General features: G+C 40.1%; 1 protein-coding gene across 1 annotated transcript; it reads left to right on the top strand.

Moving 5' to 3' along the window:
• Nucleotides 1–4: 4 nt before the first annotated feature.
• Nucleotides 5–18,721, top strand: CUNH16orf72 (chromosome unknown C16orf72 homolog; the record flags this gene model as incomplete). Its single annotated transcript, XM_015490584.2, has 3 exons — nucleotides 5–257; nucleotides 9,673–9,948; nucleotides 18,022–18,721. Coding segments are annotated over 3 exons (774 nt in total), but the record flags the coding sequence as incomplete, so codon positions are not given.
• Nucleotides 18,722–24,648: the final 5,927 nt, after the last annotated feature.

Below are 24,648 nucleotides of genomic sequence, written 5' to 3'. Positions count from 1 at the left end.
GCCCGGGATCCCGAAACCCCGGACAAAATGGCGAAGCCTAATATGGCCGTTCGGAGTGATTGACGGCCAAATAACATTCTCTCTCCCTGTCTCTGTCTGTCTCTGTGTCCTTGTGCGTGCGTTTCTTTTCGTTTTCTTTCGTCCTTTTTGTTTTTGTTTTGGTTTATCGTTTCCAGACCGAGTGTGTCAGCAGCCAGGACTTTCTCTCTGGGTCCCCTTCCAAAACGCAGCCACCGCCGTCACCAACCTCTACAAAGGTAAAGATAACCTTGCTGCATTGCCGGTTGAGGGGAAGGGCGGCCCGCGGCGGGCGTGTGTCCCGCGTTCCCAGGGAGGTTCCGCAGCCGCGAGCACCTTGCAACTTGAGAATCTCGGTGGTGTCCTAGAGCGACTGCAGGCGGTTTTGATACCCCCCGACGCCTTCCCGGTCCCCTGGGGACATATGGCAACACCTGGGGACGTTTTTGATTGTGAGAGGGTGCTGCAGGGTTTCCGCGCAGTGCCCAAGGCAGCCCCTCGCCGTGCAGCTAGGACTGCCTAGCTCCCAGACTCAGTCGTGAGTTTGTGAAGCCCTGAGCTGGAACACAGATTAAGACAAAATTCAACAAGGGAAGAAAAGATTTTTTTTTTGTTTGTTTTTTAAACAGAGAAGTGGGACCACCCCGGGAAAGATTCTTGAGCAATTTAGAGCAAGGTAGTTTTGGCATTTAAGTGCTATGAAAACGTGCTAATTGGACTCTGCCTGTGCTTATTTACATGCTAGCAATTTATCAGGTATTTTTCTTTAAAACTACCTTGTGTCTGTGAATTGTTGGCAGGAAATCTGTGATCAGTTTTTAATAGCTTTGTGTTTTATGGTGCTGTTTTTCTGAAGTACATTTTCCCCCTTTGAAGAAATGAAGGTATGTAAGTGAATTTTTCTGCCCATTGTGCTCTCCTGACAATGGCTTTAGATGTTGTGCATTAAAGATACAGAAGATTTGGAAATTCGGGTTTGATTTTTGGCATATTTTCTGTGGAAAAAGGATTTGGCATTAACAGTTAATCTTAATGAAAATGTAATGAAATTGCATGTTTTCAAACAGTAATGGAATTTAGTGCATTTAAAAAGATAATAGGCTGAAACAAGTGTGGACTACCTCCTTATTCTCAGATTCTTATTTTTGTGTTAGAAGGCTCAAGTGGCAGCATTTTGTAGGATGAAATCCCTTATTGTGAGATTTCTTTAGTAGACATTGCAGTTCCGGGGGACAGTAATTTTGAGAGCTCTTAACTGAAACTGGTCAGTAAGAATGTTAATTTTAGGGAATGAGGAACTAATAGTCTAGCCTTATACAGAAAAAGGAAACAGTTTAAATGGTGCCTTGGTAGTCAACTTTGGTTTTTAGGTAGCTGAGTTTCATCAATTTTGATTACTGAATAAATTGCTTTTTAACATCCATCAATGCTTCAGGATCTTTGGTGTTCTTTTTGAAATGGCTGTTGGTTTTATTTGGAAAGGGAATTTGAAAAATATACACTAAAACTCAATTTTTTAAAAACTTGAGTTTCTTGGAGTACAGTTTACATACAGTAAAATCATTTGTTTAGGTGTATAGTTTCACTTGAGCAAATATGGATTACTAACAAATAGAAAGAATTTTCCCCACCCCAGATCCAGGCACCCACTGATGTGATTGCTGTGTAGATTTGTGTAGTTTCCCCTTAACAGCCGTATAATTTATTATTTTGTGTCTGGTTTCTTCCACTTAACCTAATGTTTTTGAGCTGTATCAAATGAGTGCACATTGCAACTACTTTTTAATGGCTGAATAGTGTGTTGTATTGGGGGTACCTTACATGGTCTAGCTTTTTGTTTCAGTTAACATTTTGCTTGAAGAGGAAGGCAAGGCTCTTAGATAAGACCTATAAATACAAATATTCTCTGGTTTTGGTGGTGTTGTATACTGATAGGATGTATACCTCTAGGACTATAGCTAGCAGTTTTCTTTAAAGCTTATTATTCACTTTTTTTTTTTTTTTTTTTAATTTGTTGGTACTTATTTTGGTTTAGTCTGAGAAAGGATTTCACTAAGCTGCCCAGACTAATTTTTAGTTTTGAATCCTCCTGCCTCAGCCTCTGGAGTTGCTGGGATTATAGGATGTGCCACCATGCCCCCTGCTAGTGCTAACTATAAAGAAGAGGGGCTCAGAGGTTGGACTCTGAAATAATTCTTAATTTGATTACTTCATTTGAAAGAGCTTCTAATTTACTAGTTTTTTGTTCAGAAATTTTAAGGGACATTAATTTTATTTTAAATAACCCACGTGGTTCCTGGATTGTATCCTGTTCCATAAAAGGAAACATCCCTTTTTTACCTAACAGGAATAGATATATTGTATTTAGTGGAATTTGGAAGTGTAGCAGCATCTTTTTTCCTGTTTGTTGCCAGAAGAGTGGATGAGACTCTGCAGATGCTTACACCTTTTCTTCTACAGGGTGTGGTCTTAGAGAACAGGCATACAACTTTGGGGATAATCAGGTACCTTATATAGAACCAATAAAATTAGCAGGGTAGTGTTACAAGTGCATGCAGCATTAAATAGTGGTAATTTAAATGAAATATTTAACTTGGGGATTTTAGGAAATCCTTTAAGTGGGCAGGACTCCTAAATTTTGTATAATTAAATATTTATCTGGCAAACTAAAACTGGCTCATTTTGCAGTGTGAGGAGTTTGACACTTGGACCAGCTTCTTCCAGTTTCTTGATAACTCCTACAGTGAGCATGTAGGAGTGTCATAATTGAGGTTAAAAACCTAGCAGAGGGTCTCTTTTAATTGCCAGTAGGATTTTGAAAAGTTAAACTTTTGTTGCTTGATTTGATTGGAATGTGGCTGCAAGGATTTGGAAAAAGAAGTTGGTGGTGTCCCCTCATTGAGGACAGAATTCAGTAAATGAGTGCATTGTCCTCCAGATGGTAGGGGCAAACTTTGGTTTCATTTGTTAAGGAAGGGAAGGAAAATTCTGACTTTTGGTTTTTGGCTTTAAAAATCCAGAGGATCAAGTTTCTTCAATATCATTGAGTCCCTGACTTAGTATGTTTTTTAATGTCTGCTGATAAAGAGGGAAGTAGAAGTAACTGAGTTGGTTTTAATCTAGCCAGTGTTTATGCTTATCTTGGCCAAGCCTATGTTTGCTTTTTTTTTGCCCCTGAACTGAAGAGGGAACCCAGGGCTTTGAGCATGACAGCCAAGTGCTTTAATGCTGAGCTACACCCCAGCCCTGTGTTTGCTTCTCAGTCTACCTCTTTATTTCTTCTGTCTCTGATTCTTTGTTAGGAAAGTGTTCTCTTTATCTCGTTGTGAATTCATTTAGTTTGGAGCTGCTTGTTTTGTTCCCTAGATATGGACTGATGGTTGTCCTTCAGGCAAGGCCCTGCTAAGTAGCCTCCCAGAGCAGCCTGACTTGGGAGCCAATGTTTGATCACATTCCATAGAGTTGCTTCCCTCATTGTTCTTTCTCAGCTTTTTATTGTTTTTTTCTTGATTATTGTTTTCTTGGTCTTTACATTTTGAAAGTGTGTTTGAAGCATTGGTTGACTAGAGCCCTGTGACATCCATTGAGAGCTTTCTCTCGATCCTGTACTTACTAAAAGATGTTCCTAGGAAAGGAAAAGAAAAGATGTTTCTGGGTATCTTCTTTAATGTCATTTACCCCCAGGTGTCTTGTGCTCTGGCAGTAAGGGTTAGCTTTATTGTCAGAATCTTGGAGTCTACACCAGATTATATGAGTTCATGTCTTGGCCCTGTGCTTAGGTGTGTGTAGTCCTGGAGACAGATAATTGAGCCAGGTGTTTCACCATTGTGTCTATCAGTCATCTTAATATAAGTGGGGGTAGGTACCCATAAATTATAGCTCTTAGTTCTGTCCTTGGTATATAGTGAGGGCCCAAGTGTTGATTGTATTGGTAGTAAAGTTTTAACTATTTCTCAGATGTTTCTCATGTTGAGCAGTGATTAACATGAAGGGAGGTTTATTTTGTCTTCAGATTTTTTTTTTCTCATGTTGGAATAAGGTTTATAGTATGTTTGTTCCTCCTTTATCGTCTTTTCCTAAAAGGGACAAACATAAATAGAACTAACAGGTGAGAAAAAGAGTGTGATGTACATCCAAGTCCTCTAATAGGGTGTTCTAATTCAAATGTGGCCCTTTTGAACTAAAAGGTCTATGGTGAACAGAAATGTAAATTTGTGGGCCAGCTGGTGGGTGACTGTAAACGGTCAGGGAGATAGATGGCACTGGTTTGTGACATTTCTTGGCAAAAACTTATTATTGAGCTTTGAGACTGTTCATAATACTTCAGTGTAGACTATGGTTAGAAATTTAATCTCTGCCAGAAGGGTGGTGCATGCATGGCTGTGATCCCCAGCTACTTGTGGGGCTGAGGTAGGGGGATCGAAAGGGGGAGAACAGGGATTGGAGGCCAGGCAGGCAACAATCCATGGCTGCTCTGATTCTCCCCTGTTTTTGTCCTTTGTTCTGCATGCCAGGTGAAGATGAAGTAAATGTAAAAGAATGGAGAAGGTAGTGTGTAATTTTGCATTACAGTTGGAAAAAGTTTTATTTTGGTTTTGACTCAGACCTTCAGGTTCCTAATGAAGCATTACATTCCCCTCACACTCCCTAGACTGGATTGATAGTATAAGTTTAATTAAAGGGAAATATTTTGTAGTCGGTAGTTTTCCTTAGACGTATACCAGCAGTATGCTGTTGTTTGTAGATTCTCTAAGGAAAATGAGAGATAGCTTTTTATTTTGCTGGGGAGAAGAACAGGTTGAAGGAACTCTGCCATTTGCCCAACTTTGGAAAAGGCCTTTTGAGCCTCGTTTATTGTTTATGATATTGGATTACCTTCTTGGATTGTCTTAGGTGAAGTTCTTTTTTTTTTAAGTTCTCAATGGACCTTTATTTTGTTTATATGCGGTGCTAAGAATCGAACCCAGTGCCTCTCACATGCTAGGCATGTGTTCTACTACTGAGCCACAACCCCAGTCCCACATAAAGTTTTGTATCAAAAAACATTAAAGCTTTGTAAAATGCATGCTTAGCATGCTCCATGCCCTGGGTTTGATCCCCTGCTCCAACTGAATTTGTCTATATATCAATGTAAGAAAGTGCTGCAGTTGATATTCACCTGAGAATAATGAGATTGTGTGCACTCTGCCCCTACTCCATCCTCCTGCAGTTGTGGGAAGAGTTCTGAAATCCCTTGTTCCTATTCAACTTCTTATATGAAACATTAATAAAAAGTTGGACATATCCTGTGACTGTTGTATAAATCAGTTTCTTGTTTGTTTTAAGGAGATCGATGTGGTGTTAAAGGTTAGATTGACATTTTGATACCCTTGGATATTCACCTAAAGTTTGAGTTTATGGCTCTTTTCCACAGTGGCTTTGGATTTGGTAAAATAGGTTGGATACAAGACTGATGTATGGTTTCTGTCCTTTGCTTTTTTGGGCCAGGGTCCTGAAGTGTCTGCGCTTAGAATTTGGGTGTCCAGTGCCAGTGCTTTCTGAGTCTTCAGGAAGCTACCTAAACACAACTTTTTTTTGGGGGGGGGGGGGTGCTACCAGGTATTGAACTCGGGGACATTTGACCATTGAACCACATCCCCAGTTCTATTTTGTATTTTATTTAGAGACAGGGTCTCACTGAATTGCTTAGCCTCTTGCTTTTGTTGAGGCTGGCTTTGAACATCCTCCTGCCTCAGCTTCCCGAGCCAATGGGATTACAGGTGTGCACCACGACGCCTGGCTTAAAAACAACTATTTTAAATGCTCTAGAACCAACAGGAGACATTCTATTTAGGGGAAATAACCAGGTTTGATTAATTTAGGTGGTAAAGTGATTGGGCTTGGCTTTCAGAATATGCTGTTAGTGCTGCCAAACCAAGTTAAGCCTAAATAGAGCAAAAGCATGTACCTAGAACCTTAAATATTAGCTGGTCATGTAATCCCAGTGGTTCGAGAGGCTGAGGCAGGAGGATTGCAAGTTCAGAGTCAGCCTTAGCAACAGTGAGGCGCTAAGCAACTCAGACCCTGTTTCTAAATAAAATACAAAATAGGGCTGGGGATTTGGCTCAGTGGTAGAGTGCTCCTGGGTTCAATCCCTGGTACCCACACACACAAAAAAAAGACTAAATATTGTCTGATTTTTCTCTTCCTTCTAGTCTATGAATGACTGATTTTTATTAAATTCTTTTTCAAACAGTTCAAATGTTGAGACTTGGTCAAAAATTTTGGTGCAATGATTGGTTAACTGCATGATTTATTTATTCTACTTTATTATTATTTAGATTTTTGGTACCAGGGATTGAAATCAGGGGGCCATTTGGCACTGAGCCACATACCCAGTCTTTTTTATTTTTCATTTTGAGGCAGGGCCTTGTTAAGATGCTTAGGCTGGTTTTGAACTTGCAATTCTTACATTATAGGTGTGCCTCACTGCACCTAGTCATCTGCATAATTTCTTAAAGAAGTTCAAAACTTGTTGATTTCTAAACCAGGCTGCTAGTGATAGTGTGTTTTCCAGTGTTGTTCAAAACCTATGATGAGAGCATCAGCCCTGCATCTGTCAGTTGGGACTTTATATTTTGGGGTGTGTGTGTGTGTGTGTGTGTGTGTGTGTTTGTATTGCTGGCAAAAAGCTCTATCACTGAGCTGCATCCCCTAGCCCTGCTGGGACTTGTGTCCTTAATCAGAAGAGTCCAAAAACTTGGTCAAGCCCTTTGTTCCTAGGACTGGTCTTTAAAACCATCTCATGTGACCCCCTCCCTTTGATCAAGCTTTGTATCAAGCTTAGGCTCTCTTCCTCTTTTTCATGCATCAGTTCTTCCATTTTTTTCCAATTCTGGGCCTATCTCCTTTTTTTTTTTTTTTAAATGGAGTTTGAACCCAGGGGTGCTCTACTCCTCTGAGCTATGTGTCCTCAGCCTTATTTATTTTTTTGTACGAGGGATTTAATCCAGAAACACTAAAAACTGAGCTACAACCCCAGCCTTTTTATTTTATTTTGATACAGTCTCACTAAGTTTCTTTAGGGCTTTGCTAAGTTGCTGAGGCTGGCCTCGAACCTGCAATCTTTCTGCCTTCATCTCCCAAATTGCTGAATTAACAGGTGTCTGCCATCATGGTGGTGCCTGTTCACTAAATGCCAGGCTGACCTTGAACTTTTGGATTCTTCTGCTTAAGCTTTCTGAGTATTGGGGATTACAGGTGTGTGCTACCATACTTAGCTTTTGTTTAGTTCTTGAAAGATAGTTTTCTCACTATTGGGAGGCAGAAATGAAAAGTTATAAGATTGATTGAAAACAGTTTTGGGTAGAGCAGGTTTGTAAAAACCTGACTATTTCTGTTTGCCTATTTTTTTTTTTTTTTTAAATATATCTTTCTGTGGGTGCCTGGGATAGGCTTAGCTTGCTCAATGATTTGATTTCCTTTAAATGACTCCAGCTCTTTGAAAATTTTTTGAGGACTAGATACAGCTTTCCAAGGTCATGATAGGTTCATCCATCCATCTTAAGGTTGGCTTTCCTGTAAGTCGTTTCTCCAAGAGATGAGAAGGTGGTGTTTTGCCCTCGTAGCTGTTTCCCTTTGAAATGGAGTTCAGTCTGCTTTGTGAGTGGTGAAATGAGCAATTATTACTGTGTCAAGCCACTATTCTAGCAGAGACACTGTAGAAATGACTTAACTCTAGGGCTACTTATATATGCAGAATTGGGCTAATTGCCTTCTCAGCGATGGAGGGGTAAGTGAGATGTGAAAATAGTGTTGTATACCACAAGTTCTCAGTGGATGTTGAATTCTAGTCCTGGTCCTTTTCATTTTGAAGTATAAAGAAGAATCCTCCCATGGACAGCCTCTTCATTTTCTTGTTGATCTTCAGAATTAAAGGTTGGTCATCTGCTAAGGGCTAGGCCTTGTTAACAAACAGTTCTGCTTGTTTTGCCACACTCTTGTCATCTTACTTTTTTTTTTTTTTTTTTTGAGGGTGTGGTGGTACTGAGGATGGAACCCAGGGCTTTGTACTTGTTGAGCACACACTGTACCACTGAACTGTACTCCTAGTCCTTTCTTTTTTAATAGTTCATGTTCGTTGAGCTTGGGAGCCTATCCTCTGTGATGTCTTGATTATTGTCCATTTTTCTGGGACATGGCTGTTCATTGTGTGTTGCTTTTCCTTTCAGACTCTACCCTAGATGTAGCAGATATAGAATTAAAATAATTGAAGCTAGGAATGGTAGTAGAGAATGTGTCTTGTTGCTTTTACAGAAGGTTCAGGGATAAAGGAGCCAATCTTGTTCAGTGTTATTTAAAGACATGCAAGTGATTTTGTGCTAGCTCAGCAGCCAACTAAAAGTAAATTGCAGTGACTTGAATTTTCAAACATTTTTGTCAACTAGATAAAACCACTAAAGGGCAGGGAGTTTTTCATTAGATTCAGGTTCCTCTTATGAGGAGTTAAGATTGGGAATTTTAAGGCAAGGTAATGATTGTGAATTAAGCTACTGGGAATTGGAAGAAGGATGAAAATATACCACAGCAATTAATGAAGCTTCTTATTTCCAACCGCTCTTGTTTTATTTTTTAATTTTTTATTATCCTTATTTTTATGTGGTGCTGAGGATTGAACTTAGTGCCTCACGCATGCTAGGTGAGCGCTCTACCTCTGAGCCACAACCCCAGCCCTCCTGTTTGGTGTAGAATAAAACTACAGAATTAATTTTCCCTTCATCTTTCTAAACCGTTTGCTGCAGCCTGTGCTAACCCTTCCAGTTGGGGTACATCTCAAGTTACATGTGATATTTAGGCATCTGATGCCACCAACATTTCATGAGAATCCACGTGTGTGTGTGTGTGTGTGTGTGTGTGCGCGCGCGCCCTGAGGATTGATCCCAGAGGTGCTTTACCCAGGGAGTTACACCCCTAATCCCTCTTATTTTGAGAATAGGGGCTTGCTGAGTTGTGGACTGGCCTTGAATTTGTGATCCTCCTGCCCCTCAGTCTTCAAGGTTGCTGGGTTATGTGTCACAGCTCCTGGCTGAGGATTTGCTCTTCTGAAGGAGAGCAATTTAACTTAGTGGTAATGGTCTCATAGACTTTGGAGCAAAATTCTAGCTCTTCTGTGTGTACTGTGACCTTGAAGGAGTTACCTTGAATACTTCAATTTCCTCTTGGAGTAAGGGGATAGTAGTACCTGTCTCAAAGTAGATTTATTACCTTTCTCATGTGAAACTAAGTACTAATAAACATCTGATAATTTAGCTATTGTTGGTACTATTAAACTAAACTAGGCTAAGTAAGTTATTTTAGGTAGTTTGACTAAATATTTCTAAAATTTTTTTTTAAAGGAAAAGAAACTATGATTATGTATGAATTCTGAATTTTGAACACTTAGACTACATTTAGGGCTGGGATGTACCTTCAGAGCACTTGCCTAGAATGTGTGAGAAAACATGTATAACATTCTAGAGTGACTGACAAAACATTTCTGATTATTAGATTATTTATGGGTTAAGAGGGCTCATAGTTCATAATTCATTTGGTTAACTTATTAAAAGTTTCCTTTAGATGGGAATATAGTATGGCTCTAACGATTATCATGTGTCTTTTTTCTTTTTTCCCTAATAGAAAGTGTGGATACCCATCAGCGAAGTTTTGATATTGGAATTCAGATTGGCTATCAGCGACGCAATAAGGATGTGCTGGCTTGGGTTAAAAAACGCAGAAGAACTATTCGTAGAGAAGATTTGATCAGCTTCCTGTGTGGAAAGGTTCCTCCACCACGAAACTCTAGAGCTCCCCCAAGACTGACTGTAGTGTCCCCTAACCGAGCTACTTCAACGGAAACTAGCTCATCTGTAGAGACTGATTTGCAACCCTTCCGGGAAGCCATAGCTCTGCATGGTAAAGCCGTTTAAACATATTTCTTTGGAAAAATGGTTAAGAGTGTGCCTGTGGACCCATTTTCACATTTAGGTTTAGGTCCAGATACATTGTCTTTTTTTGTCTATTATAGTAAACACTTGCTCTAGAAATGTTGAAATAGTATGTAAGCTAAGAACTTAACAGGCAACTTTGACTGTCAGCTAGCCTGTCCTAAAAATGTTTTTAGAAAGTTAGTTTGAGCTTATTGGTGTTACAATAACAATCTTTTTTCAACATTGACTAGAATTTGTTGCTTGATGCTTTCATGTTGTACATGTTTTCTTACTCTTTTGAGTCAGGGGAAGTTCTTATGTCTTAAGAATTCTGTTATGTTTATAGTTGCTTGGAGAGCCGGTCCATGACAAGCAAGTAAAGCAGGTAATTGTTGGGTTAGTTCTCATGGGAACTGGGAACTGCCTTTGAACACCCTTCATTATCAAGTGTGCTGTAGAGGATGGGAGTTGATGACCTAAGTGAGAGGGGACGGTTGGAAGAGCACACAGGCTTGTATAGAGGCCATCATCCCCACATAATCTTGGCCTTAATCTCTCAAAACCAGTCTCATTTGTGATGGCGATACACTATAAGGTGTGGTGTAGGAGGAGAACTAGTCAAGTCACCTAATCTATCACGATGCTGTTTTGCCTTTAGGAAAGAGGCTTGCTGATTAGCTCTAGTTGTGTCCTGGCATGAGTGTTCACTGCCCTTTATAGTGAACCTCAGGCATAGACCTAGGGCCATGATCTCTTTTCTTAGTGGCCTTTGAGAGAATAAGATCCTTAGCCTGTTAGTTAGTACTCTAGAAAGAAAGTTAGATCTTTGTATTGTTAGTTCTTGAACATGACATGCTAAGATCTTGAGCTTGTTCCACATAGATGAGCTGGTGAGTTGGTTATATTCTCTTTCTGATGGAGAGGCTCTGAGTTGACTTGCCCTAGCCAGTGCTTGGTGGAAAGGCTTAGGCTGGAGTCTGATTTCCTAAGGTTTCCACTTGTCACAGGGACCTGTGCAAGGGTCAGAGTGAGAAGGTGTGCACTCTGGGAGGTGGAGCCAGAGAGGTTGAGTCGTCTCACTTGGTAACTGTTTAAAGCCTACGTCATCTCATAGGTGGTCTTTGAGGTGTCTGACCCTAGTTCACACTGCCACATGGGAGTTGAGACATTTGGTTTCAGTCCCAGAAGTGGGTTTGATGACATTCTTGATTTCAGTATTTGGAATTGACTCCACTAGGCCTGGGCTGTCCCTCTAAAATTCCGCATCATTTCAAACTTACAGGCCTCTAAAGTGCAGGGTCTGAGATTACCATAGATACAGGTGGAGACCATTGCTGTCATTGGCACTTGACTTTAAGATACCATCTTCTCAATTTTAAATTCCCCTCATGTTGAAAGCAAATTTACAGTATAGTGGGCTACTGTGTTTGCTAGCATGGTGCTTAGAGAATTAAAAAAAAGTCAAAGCAAGAAAAGCAAAGGTATCTTATTTTTTCTTTACTATGTAATTTTGAAAAACTAAGTCTTGCTGTGTTGCGTAGCTTGGGCTCAAGTGATCCTCCTGCCCCTCGGCCTCGAAGTGCTGGGACTCCTGGCATGGCATGTTTTCTTTTTTTAAATTTTTTATTTTGGCTATGCTGGGGATTGGACTCAGGCCCTTGTGATGCGCCAAGCAAGCATGTGCTCTACCATTGAGCCACACCAAGTTCAGGAAATATATCTTTTGAGAAAGAAAGTACTTTGTGAGTTAGAATCAAAGGCTGCAGCTTTTAATGAAGTGCTTAAAAACCCTTTGTTTTGTTTGTGAATTTGGTATAATAACTTCTGATTTTTCCAGTTAAATCCTTGTGCAGAAAGTGTGGCTTTTCTCAGATAAAAGAATATCAGTCATTGTGTAGTTCTTTCTATAGCCCAGCATTGGCTGAGCACAGCGAACTCTAAGCACTCTTGTTTATTGGAGCTGGGGTAGCAAAGGGGATAAACTCATCTCCGGAAGTTTCTGGCCTAATAGAATTGTATCAGTCTGAATTATTATGCACTCAGTCAGGTTGAGGCACAGTGTCATTGCCTTGGGAAGTCTTAGGCTCTGTTTCCGGGTTATGGTTTTTTATTTTCCTAACAAAGTCAAGGCTACATGAGAATTAAGTTGCTTGACAGTTCCTTGGTCTGAAAAACAGTGGGACATAGAGTCCTATAGGAAATATAATCATTTGAAATTGGATTCAGGGGTATAAGGTCAGATAGGAATTTTTACCCAGGAAAAAAAATGTAAGGCACATTCCCAGTTTGTCAAACTTAAGAGCATAAAATGGCTGCTTGCTTTATCCTGGAGTTTATGGAAAGCTGCATTTAGGCAACCTGAACCTTTTCTTTCTCCTTTGAGGACAGGTTTTTGTACCTTTTTGTTTTTGTTAAAACATTCTTTGACCCATGTGTGCCAGTGAGATTTTGAAGGGAAGTTACCAGATTTGTGAGAGCAAATATTTCCTGATAAAATTGCCTAGGCAATTTATACTCATTACATGTTAAGAAATTTAATCAATTGTTTTGTGTCCCCTCTATCCCCTACATTCCTGTCACTTCCATTGATGTAGCTAAATGTTGAAAAATTTATCTTGACAGCTAACACAGATGTTTAGGTTCAGGATTCTGAAACTGACATCCCATTATAGAAGAGACTACAACAGTGTTGCGTGGCTGAGGACTGTTAGAAGCGACCAGTGAGGGTTTCTGTCCATCCGTCTTTCAGTCCTGCTCTCTGAGGAAGCGCACACTCTAGCAGTGTGTGGAGCACGGCGGGTTCTCATTGAATGCTTATTGAATGTTACAGTCTGCATCTTTGAAATAACAGAACTGTTGACAGCTATTTAATAGTAAAATGTGTCTAAAAAACTGATTTGTAAATTAAGACATAGGAGATTAGTGCATCAAAGCAGTCTCTTAATTGCTTAAAATCAGTTATAGTATCTCAAGGAGTCTTTAGTTAAATTTTGTCTGAAGGTTGAGATTTCTAAATTGTCTTTTCCTCACACCAGCCTCTAAGAACAAGAAAAATTAAGATAGCATTAAAATTTCTTATGAAAAAGGTTAGCTATTAAACACTGAAGTTTCTGGAGGTAAGACCTAACAGTTTCCAACATCAGTGGAGTAGGGTTGTTTTGAACCAGCAATAAAATTTTGTTGGCCTTTTTTTTTTTTTTTTTAATTGCAGTGAAAAAGGATTCTGGGTGGCATTGCGTAAGCCAGTTCATGTAGCTAGTACTTATTTAATAGTCATCTATTGGTAGTTACGAAGCAGTTTAATATCTGAGTTCAATTTTCTCATTTTCTGACTTATTTTAATATCTTACGATATTTGAAAATTTCCAAAAAGTAAAAAAATTCAGTACCTTGTGGTCCCACATGCAGTTAAATGTTTGCATTTTCTTTCAGTCCTTTTTTCAATGTATAAATATGAAAATTACTTCATAGTTGAGATCATACTGCATATATGCTACTGTATCTTGCTTTTTTCATTTTAACGTCGTGAGCATTTTTTTCCATGGCATTAAAAACTGTCTGAAAAATGGAAAGCATTTGGGCTGTCAGCATAACTGAAAATGTTTTCTTGGTGTGATACATGTATCTTTGTAACTGGTTTGATTTAGTGTGCTTTACTTCAATAAAAATTCAGTATTACAATTTACAGATTGGGGTGGGGAGTGGTATCTACTTCAAATTACCAGAATCTTCCTAGTAGAATTCTTTTTTAAATGATTCAACTTCCTGATACATCTAAAACACTGCATTGACACTACAAGTGCTACAAGTGCTTGCCTGGCATTTCAGAACACAGCTTTGGGCACAGGGCGTGCTGCACATCTCAGTGCAGTTCTTTTCCAAGGCAAGAATGCCAGTTTCTTAGGGCTTCCAGGTAGAATGTTACTCATTTTGTTCCAGTTTGGGGGATTTCAGATCCTCCTTTCTCCAGGAGATATCACTGGTGGAGCAGATCTGCTGAGGGCCCTGAACCTGTGCCTGTGGATCAACAGTGTGCCTTCTCACCTCCAGGGCTAGCCTTCTTCACAGGGGACTGAGGCTCTGGGATCCCCATAGAGAGTGTAGACGGAGCCTCAGCCCCTGGCTGGCGGACCAAGGCAGTGAGATTGACTGGGTCAGCAATTGCTCTTTCTCTGCCTGTGTGTGACAATGTGCTGGGAAACTGGAATTAAATGTAATCAATTCTGCAAACAGCATTTTCTTATTACCCTAAGCATGAACTTGGTATGACAATAATAGCTCTGTGCTACTTTTTAATAATTTGCCATGTAACTTGGATTCCTATAACCTGGACTGTAAATTTGTTTTAGTTCCAAATGGGAGTTTTCAAAGTTTGATTAAATCATCCTAATCATTTTTATCCCATTCCTGCATTAAATATTTTAAATGGATGCAGAACCTTTAAAACTGAGTTATTTATCTTGTATTAAGCAATTGAGACTTTTCTGTCTAATCATGCTACTTGTTCTACTGCTTTTGTCAATTGATATTCCCATAGCCTTTTTGAAAAAGTGTGTTTTTTGGTAGAAATTAAGTTGTATGCCCTCAGGACATACAACTTAGTTTTAGTTTTGAAGCATGTTTAGATTTTCTGTACTTGTATAGGCCTAATTGTTTATGTGGCTTAGCTAAGGTTTCCTAAGCATCTTCCAGTAGCTGTCATTGGTTTGTAAAATAAAATTTGGGCTGTTTAAAATGCATATATTTTTTGGTTGTTAATCTTAATTTTTTTTTGACACTGTGTTAAAATCTTTTTGGGGAAGATTAGTCAGTCAAACTTAAAAAGATTTTCACTGCTGAGAGTAGCTATTAGGTAATGTTGCACATGTGATTTTACTTGAGCTTTTAAACTCTAGGTCATATATCCAATAATGCTTATGATTTCCCAGACAATACTGGGGAATTTTCAAATTAGCCAAGTTGATGTTTAATGTATCCTCTTTTTCATGGGGAAGTTGTAACAAGATAAATTTGCTTAAAGTGACTAGCCAAGTCTACTTCTGATGGGAGTGTTTTATAAGCCTTTTCTATTGTCATTATTTCACAGGACCATAACTAAAAGGGTATTGGAGTGGAGTTTGTGAATTCTTTCTTTAGTTTCAAATGGTATAGGCTATCCTGGATTTAATTATTGAAGTTGACTGATTATTACCAAATCTCCAAATTCCCCAATTATGGAACAAGTATGAGAAGGTTATCACAGGAGTACTGGGCACCTTCTAGTAGTGAGTTATGGGCTGTGGGATTAGGAAAAAGGAAGGCACAGCTTCTTTGTAGGAAGCTAACAGGCTGTGTTAACTTTTTAAAAATGCCAACAACTTGGATAATTGAGTTTTAAATGTGGTGGCATTGATTTAAATGAAATGGTCAGCTAGCAGTCTGGGTTTATTCCCTGAGGTCAAAAGCTGAGCTTCAGATATCAGTAGATTACAGAATGCAGGGTTGAACTTTGGGGTGTTTATTATTTTTCAGAATTCAGTGTTCTGTGCCCATGCCTAGTCCTGTGTCGAGTCCTTTAGATGGAGATGAAAAGATTGTCTATAGGCAGAGATGATTGAATGTACTATATAAGAAGAGCCCAGGATGTTCCTTTTCTTTGTCTTCCAAGTAAGCCTGTGGGTTGGGAAGAGAGAGTGCAGTTTCTCTTGAAGTGTGAAATGTCCTAAAGGTAGTTAGGAATATAGTGGGCCCTGAGGCAGGAGAGGGGTCTCCTCCTGTGGTCCAGCTTTGGAAAACACTGGTTGGTACCTATGGGTAGGTTAAGGGGTGGAGGAACTCCCCTGGGTGACACCTGCCTATCTGCCTGTTGGGCAGAAGAGAACCCAGCAGAGCCAGCTGAGGAAGGAGCAGAGTTGGAAGCAGGAGGGAAGAGGAGCCAGCCAGTGACTGAAAAGGAGAGGTAGGAGAACCAGCCTGCAGGAAACCGGAGGAGCTTCTTGGGCCTCAGGCAGCAGGTCTAAATGTTGATAAGCAACACAGGCCTAATTTGAGGAAGAGCTGCTAATCAAGGAGACTGGCAGTGTGTAAATCATCTAGTTTTGGGGTGGGTAAAGAGGGCAGAGAGGGAGAAAACTGACCAGAGAGATGAGTCTACTAAGGTAGGCTGGCCCTTGACCCTGAAGCCACTTTCTTGGTGAAACAATTTAGGCTTTAAGAAGGGCCAGAATAAAAGCCAATAGGAGTATAGATTCCACTTGAGTTGGGAGGGGGTCTCAGCTCTTGCTTATTGTTGATAACTTAACCTTTTATAAATAAAACTTTCCCCAAACCAGGAATCAAACCCAGGGGTGCTTAACTACAGAGTCATACTCCCAGCCCTTTTTATTTTTTATTTTGAGGCGGGGGTCTCACTAAGTTGCTGAGGCTGACCTTATACTTGATATTCTCCTGCCTCAGCCTCCTAGTCTCTGAGATTACAGGTGTGGGCCACTGCACCTGGCTTTTTTCAGCTTGGTTTTTCATTTGCATGTTATAGAGTTACTTTGTAGATTAAATTTCAAAGTACTTAATATAGTGCCTGACCATGGAAGGTACTTGGGTATTAGTGCTCCTCCTCCTCTTCTTCTTCTTCTTTTTTTTTTTTTGTAATCAGGTGCTGGCCTTTGAAAGGTTGAGAGGGTAGAGGGACACTTAGATTTCCTCAGACCTCCACCAGTGTCTGTAGAGGTGTATGTTCTGGGCGAGACCTTGAAGGGGACTGGTTGGAGTAGTGCAGAAAGAAGAGCAAAGGCCCCTGGAGCAGGAAGTTGGAAGCTACCCTTATCAGGGAGGCATGGACCATTGAATGGTGGTAGAGATGGGAGGTGGTTGAGGCCATGGGGTGGAAAGCACTGTCCACAGAGGATTCAGAGAGAGCGAACAACATCAAGGGGAATTCAAGCACATTTGATGTGGTAGGAGGCAGAGGATTCTTCTTTCAACACAACTTTCAAGTTTAAGCCACATTTTTACAGAGTTCAAAATTAAAATGGACTCCTACCAAATCAAAACAATAAGCTTATTTTAAAATCTAAGAAATCTTATTCTTCAGGAACATCAGCTACACTCGATCATGTTATAAATTCAATCAGGCAATGACAGAATCCCTAGGTGAGGCTAGGAGAGTGGAAGGGGAAATTCTTAAGGTGGAAAATCCACTGTCAGTGCTAGGTTTCTGAGTTTAGTACCATGGTTATAAAGTGTCCTGGCACGACTTGTGCCTTTCACAGGTTTCTCCTGGACATTTAGGTGTGGAATATAGTTTTGGCTCCTTAAATTGAAGATTCTGAGGAATGAGTTCCAAAGACCAGTGCTAGGTATATTCCGATTTAATGATGTGAAAGCAAAGCCAGAACTGTTCCTACCACTGTCTTCCCTTCTGAAGGACTAGAGACAGCATTGATTGGGCTTTCCTAAGGAATCTACTAAGTACAACCCAGACCTTGGGTGTTTGTGTAGACCCATTTGTCCTGAGCACACCCACTTTGTATGTGATGCCCTAGCATAATTTTTAACAAGGATACCTTTTCAGGCTTGACAATGTGTTTATTTTGGATGATACTCATCTTTTCTGGAGGGGATGTTGTTGACCAAGCCCTCTCAGGCCTGGAAATGACTTCTTGCTTTCCCTATGCACACCACACACACGTGCTTTGCACAGATCTATTGGGGTGGTGGCTTTAGAAAACCTAAATGTCCTGTTTAAATAAGCACCTCCTGTCCTACCTCTGCAAATTGCACAGTTTCTACCTAATAAAGGAGATGGAGTATTTGTACACCTAGCACAGTGCTTGACAAATGGTAAGCTTTCCGTAATTGCTACCAATATTGTGTAACTACCGTAAATATTGGTAGTATTACTTGTAAGCCCCACATCAAAGCCAATAAAAAAATAATAAAACTAAACCACTCATTGGTGACCCCTTACAGAGAAAATTGGCAAGATACCCCTTGACACTGTGACAACGTGGAAAATAAAGTGGGTTGCTTTCAAGAGGGCTAAATAATGGAGCAACTCTAAAACCTCTTTTCTTCTTCCTAGGTCTTAGTGGTGCAATGGCTAGTATAAGCGTGCGTTCGAGTACCCCAGGCTCTCCTACACATGTAAGCAGTGGATCGAATGCTAGTCGAAGGAGAAATGGACTCCATGATGTCGATTTGAACACTTTCATATCAGAAGAAATGGCACTCCACTTGGACAATGGTGGAACTAGAAAGCGTACCTCAGCCCAGTGTGGCGATGTCATTACAGACTCACCAACCCATAAACGCAACAGAATGATCTAAACTGCAAACATTTTTCACACCCACCATGCTGCTTGAAAGCCACTCGATCCTCAACATATACTATTATTGCAAAGGCAACATGAGGCCATCTTCCCTTGTTCACTGTTTAAGACAAGTGAATTCGATAGTGGTTGCCATAAAAGGAAGTTATAGGTATTTACAGTAGATGCCTCTTGTAATATGGCTTTCTCAAAAACTATAATCCTAGCAGAGGACATCAGATATCGTGTAGTCATTAGCAAGATCATCATAGGCAAACATATCCGTTCCAAGGCTAAAAGTGACCTTAACTATATTTATTCTCAAAGGGAAAGGAAATATCAGATGTTTATTTGGTTATAGAATTTTTTTTCCTCCCCTCCCCCAGTCCATTTCCTGCTGTGTTGAGTATTTTGCTTCAACAGTATTGCCAGGTTCCTAAAATTGTCTAAAAACACGATTTGGCTTCCTCGTCAGATCTGCAGGCTTCCATTTTTATAGCCGCACTGTACCATGCACCTGGTTTCTATATAGTAACAGTGTGCAACTTCTAATTATTGGACTGTGCCCTGTTTTTAATNAAGTGAGAGGGGACGGTTGGAAGAGTCATTGATTTTTTTTTTTTTTTTTCTTTCTTTTTTTTCCTTTGCCTGTTTTCCCTCAGGTCCTCCTTGCTTTGATAGTCGGGGTCCCTAGAGGGGTAGCTAGTGGACAGGTCCATCACCACCTCCCCAGCCAGATCTGTCATCCAAAGGCATTCTCAGTTAGAGGCTTGAGCACTTGCCTAGAATGTGTGAGAAAACTGGAGAAACCTGGTGAGTGGAGTCAGTGATAAATCTGCTTGCTGCTCTTTAATGCAGACTTCCATGTAGAAATGGAGACTTAATCACTTGTACCATAGCATGTAAAAACTGCTACCAAAAAACCAGCAAAATAATAAGACTTGGTTGAAATCAAGATGAAAACCTTGATCGTAAACAGATGACTAGGCAGGTAGGGGTAACTAGTGAGTTAGGTCATGAGTCCTGTTAAAAGTTAACATTTCTAGGCCATAGAGTAAGTCTTCTGAAACAAAGTTAACCTGCTAATAAAAAGAATGGGATATATATAAAGGGCTTCTATAACATTGAAACTCTATTTCTTGCAGAGATTCTCTTTTGACAAACCTTGATTCTTTCCTGAACCCTTAATCAGAACATAGAGTTGGAAAAAGTTTTTAGTTTTTGGCTTTCCTGATTGCAAGTTTGTTTATGGTAAGCTAAAATCAAAACCACTTACTACAGGAAAGCCCATGTTGTATGAATGCAGTCTTAAGACTGTACATTGTTTCTTGTGTATCAGAATAAGGCTGTTCAGAACATTTGCAAAAATGAGATCGATCTGTTCCTACTGAATTAGTTTCATATCTTTTCCCTTAAGTTTGGAAAACCAGCAATGAGATGTACATAGTTTTCAGATTAATTTTATTGCATGATAATATGTGATGTAGTTGTGTCTCCTAGGCATTCTGATTTTCATCAAGTGGATTTATGACTCATTCCATACTTAAAGTATGCTTTTCCGTATTATACTACTATCCCGTAGAAGATAGTTTTAAGAAAAATAAGTCACTCTTGCTTTAGAATCTTAATGCAGCGTGTGCATGGCAAAAAGGATGAGCTTGGTCCTCCTTGAAAAGCTGCTCTGCTCCTGCTCCCATTACAACTTCCTCACATCCTGTGGTTTACTATTTTTTGAACTTTGGGACTTTTTAGTGATAAGATTGTAGAAGGAACTGTTTATAATTTTGACCTATGTTGAAGTTATTAGGGTTTTATAAAGCTGAAACAAAACTATGTAGAAAATGATTTTTCCCTATAATAAGTTTGTAATGTAGTACTAATACATTAGATATAGAACATATTCTTGAGATTCATACCTCTGATTCATGTAGTTAAAATGTTAACTGGTGGTGGTGAAGTAATTTCCCCTTGAAAGAAGCTACAGAATCAGATTATACTGATTTTTTTGCTCTACTAGTGGTTTGCAGGAACATCAGTGTATTTAGGAGAATGCTAACTTGAGTATTCAAAGAAAGTAGTTTGTATAATAAGAGGGCATTGTTAACTATAAATAGTAATGTAGATTAATGACTGACTTTACTCTTACCTTATCTGATATATGTAATTTATAAATTGAAGTGAAATCTAGGTTGAGGTGATATTTTTATTTTTTGTGGTAACTGGGGCTTAAACTCGGTTCCCATGCTAGGCAAGCATTCTACCATCGAGTTAAGTCCCTAGCCCTTTTTTTTTTTTTTTTTTTTGAGATGGGGTCTCCCTAAGTTGGTGAGCCTGGCCTTGCATATGTCATCTTCCTGTTTCAGCTTCCCAAGTTCCTGGGATTACAGGTGTGTGCTGCCATACTTGGCCCAAGGTGATTTTTAATCATATATTTGGGAACATTTTAATTTGGATAAATGATGAGGCAGACTTGAGTTTATAATCCAAGTAAATATTCCATTCCTCCTCATGTTCTGTCTCTTTACAAAGAGGACAGTTTGTCCCAAAAGTTTTTTTTCATCAGCTCACACCCACCCTACCAATATCTTCATCACATTTACTCATAAATATATCTAAAATCCCTTTGATAGAAAAGTGGCAAAGACTTGAAATATTTGCAGAGCATTTCATGTAGACAGGATGTGATGTCGAATACCTTCATCAGCCTTGGGCTTAGTAAGAGACTTATGTAAATAGTTTTAATAAAAGTATATCAGTTTTCTGGCCTGGTGGCACACATGTATAATCCCAGCAATTTAGAGGCTGAGACAGGAGGATCAAAAGGCCAACCTTAGCAACTTAGTGAGGCTCTAAGCAACTTAGTAAGACCCTGTCTCAAAATTTAAAAAAAGAAGAGGGGTTGGGGATGTGGTGCAGTGTGGGTCAAGCTCCCCTGGGTTAAATCTCCAGTACCCCCCAAAAAGCAATATCAATTAATAGGTTATCAAACCGTTCCAGTCCAGTCAAAGCTACTTTAGTTAATGGTTAGCAAGGTTTAAGACTACAATCCAGTGCTTTATTTTGATACTCTCTGCATCATGTGGCTTCTTCCCTGTGTACTAAGGAACCCAGTCAGTCATTGGATGTTAGACTCAGAAATTAAATGGGTGCATGCTGAATTGATATTTGTCCTTTTCTTGTTAATCAGTAACTTTTGTTTTTGTGTACATAGTATTTCAGGTAGACCAAAACTCACCTGGACCATTTTGTGTTCTGCTTGTCTGTCAGCTCCTTAGTCACCTTTCTTTTAGAACTGCTTTTATCTTTAACGCTGCTTTGGCTTCCCTGAGGATCTTTCACTGACCTGAATTAGTGTCAAATAGCACTAGAATCCTAGGAAATCTATCTGCAGGCCCTGGAGGGGCCACCTCACTCTTAACTTCCAGATCTGTACCTCTTGTTTAGACCTCCAGACCACCAAACGTGTGTCCCATTGTTCTTTGGAATACATCTCTTAGTGTGTACGATAGGCATTTTTCTCATCTGACAGTTCAGACTGACTTAGCTGTTCAGTAGATTTTGTGCAGTCTTTAGGAATATGTAAGTGAAAGTGCTTCTTCTGTTGAGGCAAATATTGATGACTTATTTTAATGTCATGAATGTTGGATAAGATATTCTCAGGGCAGAAAGGGATGTTTCACGATGTGGCTTTGCTGTGGGTTCAGGGAGGCCCTCTGGAGGAGGTGAGCTGGGGCATAGGTACTTTGTTCTTGCTCTCCCCTGAGTCTGAGTTGATCCAGTCACTAGTCCATCTTTCATGAGAGCACTGAGTGATCTTTTCACTGCTTATGGTTTCTCTGTGGCCTACAAGGATAAGTTCAGGCTCAGCATGGCATTATAAGGCCCTAGTGGTCTGGTCTTGACCTGGGTCAGCTATCCCAGCCATACTATGAAATCTCTTTAATACTCCTGTCTCCTTTTTTATAACTAGTAGTACTGATCAGATGTCACTTCTGTGACTCGGCTTTCCTCCAGTTCCCCCATTCTCTAAAGCTTTACCTGAGCAGAGCTTCAGTTTGTTTCCATCACTGTTCCTTCCTATGGCTGGGGCAGTATTAAACAGGGGCCTTGTCCTGTTCCTTCTGGCTTTGACAGAACCTAGCAAGGAATCTGGTGTAGTTGTAATCTGAATTTACCACAGGGAGAACACAGAGGTCTGAAAAGTGAATGCATACAGCATGGTGGGAACCAAGAACATTTGGAAAGAGTTGAGGATTATAGTCCCCAGATGACTGCAATCAGAAGAGAATCTAACCTGTGTATCTAGGGGTGTTAGAAAGGAATCTCACATTAGAAAACTTGGTGGTTTGCTGTGGCCTGAGGCTAGTAACATTAGAGCTGCTATTTTGTGAGTCCTTTGTTTCAGTATCAGGATAAGGAGATGCTCCTGCAATCCTCATACACTCTGGGTTATTACCATTTTACTGATGAAGATGGGTTAAGATGGAGCAGGTTAACAAATGGCTCTTAAAATACATCCTCTTAACCACCATACCTCTGTATTTGTAGATTCAAAGTGTCTTGCTTCCTACTCCTTCCTTTGTAGGGTTTGGGGGTAGTGTGGGAAAGGTCTTAAGGCTTCTGTGTTGGGGAATACATCGATTTTGTGTGTCTGGGGCTTTCCACCATAAGTGAATCTGGATAAGTAGGCTTGAAGGTGGTTTGTGACCACCACGGTTGGAAGAGCACACAGGCTTGTATAGAGGCCATCATCCCCACATAATCTTGGCCTTAATCTCTCAAAACCAGTCTCATTTGTGATGGCGATACACTATAAGGTGTGGTGTAGGAGGAGAACTAGTCAAGTCACCTAATCTATCACGATGCTGTTTTGCCTTTAGGAAAGAGGCTTGCTGATTAGCTCTAGTTGTGTCCTGGCATGAGTGTTCACTGCCCTTTATAGTGAACCTCAGGCATAGACCTAGGGCCATGATCTCTTTTCTTAGTGGCCTTTGAGAGAATAAGATCCTTAGCCTGTTAGTTAGTACTCTAGAAAGAAAGTTAGATCTTTGTATTGTTAGTTCTTGAACATGACATGCTAAGATCTTGAGCTTGTTCCACATAGATGAGCTGGTGAGTTGGTTATATTCTCTTTCTGATGGAGAGGCTCTGAGTTGACTTGCCCTAGCCAGTGCTTGGTGGAAAGGCTTAGGCTGGAGTCTGATTTCCTAAGGTTTCCACTTGTCACAGGGACCTGTGCAAGGGTCAGAGTGAGAAGGTGTGCACTCTGGGAGGTGGAGCCAGAGAGGTTGAGTCGTCTCACTTGGTAACTGTTTAAAGCCTACGTCATCTCATAGGTGGTCTTTGAGGTGTCTGACCCTAGTTCACACTGCCACATGGGAGTTGAGACATTTGGTTTCAGTCCCAGAAGTGGGTTTGATGACATTCTTGATTTCAGTATTTGGAATTGACTCCACTAGGCCTGGGCTGTCCCTCTAAAATTCCGCATCATTTCAAACTTACAGGCCTCTAAAGTGCAGGGTCTGAGATTACCATAGATACAGGTGGAGACCATTGCTGTCATTGGCACTTGACTTTAAGATACCATCTTCTCAATTTTAAATTCCCCTCATGTTGAAAGCAAATTTACAGTATAGTGGGCTACTGTGTTTGCTAGCATGGTGCTTAGAGAATTAAAAAAAAGTCAAAGCAAGAAAAGCAAAGGTATCTTATTTTTTCTTTACTATGTAATTTTGAAAAACTAAGTCTTGCTGTGTTGCGTAGCTTGGGCTCAAGTGATCCTCCTGCCCCTCGGCCTCGAAGTGCTGGGACTCCTGGCATGGCATGTTTTCTTTTTTTAAATTTTTTATTTTGGCTATGCTGGGGATTGGACTCAGGCCCTTGTGATGCGCCAAGCAAGCATGTGCTCTACCATTGAGCCACACCAAGTTCAGGAAATATATCTTTTGAGAAAGAAAGTACTTTGTGAGTTAGAATCAAAGGCTGCAGCTTTTAATGAAGTGCTTAAAAACCCTTTGTTTTGTTTGTGAATTTGGTATAATAACTTCTGATTTTTCCAGTTAAATCCTTGTGCAGAAAGTGTGGCTTTTCTCAGATAAAAGAATATCAGTCATTGTGTAGTTCTTTCTATAGCCCAGCATTGGCTGAGCACAGCGAACTCTAAGCACTCTTGTTTATTGGAGCTGGGGTAGCAAAGGGGATAAACTCATCTCCGGAAGTTTCTGGCCTAATAGAATTGTATCAGTCTGAATTATTATGCACTCAGTCAGGTTGAGGCACAGTGTCATTGCCTTGGGAAGTCTTAGGCTCTGTTTCCGGGTTATGGTTTTTTATTTTCCTAACAAAGTCAAGGCTACATGAGAATTAAGTTGCTTGACAGTTCCTTGGTCTGAAAAACAGTG

Source organism: Marmota marmota, unplaced genomic scaffold (assembly GCF_001458135.2).
Source record: "Marmota marmota marmota unplaced genomic scaffold, marMar, whole genome shotgun sequence".
NCBI classification, from domain to species: Eukaryota; Metazoa; Chordata; class Mammalia; order Rodentia; family Sciuridae; genus Marmota; species Marmota marmota.
Note: the sequence above shows the minus strand (reverse complement) of the source record. Positions and strands in the feature narration are given on the sequence as shown.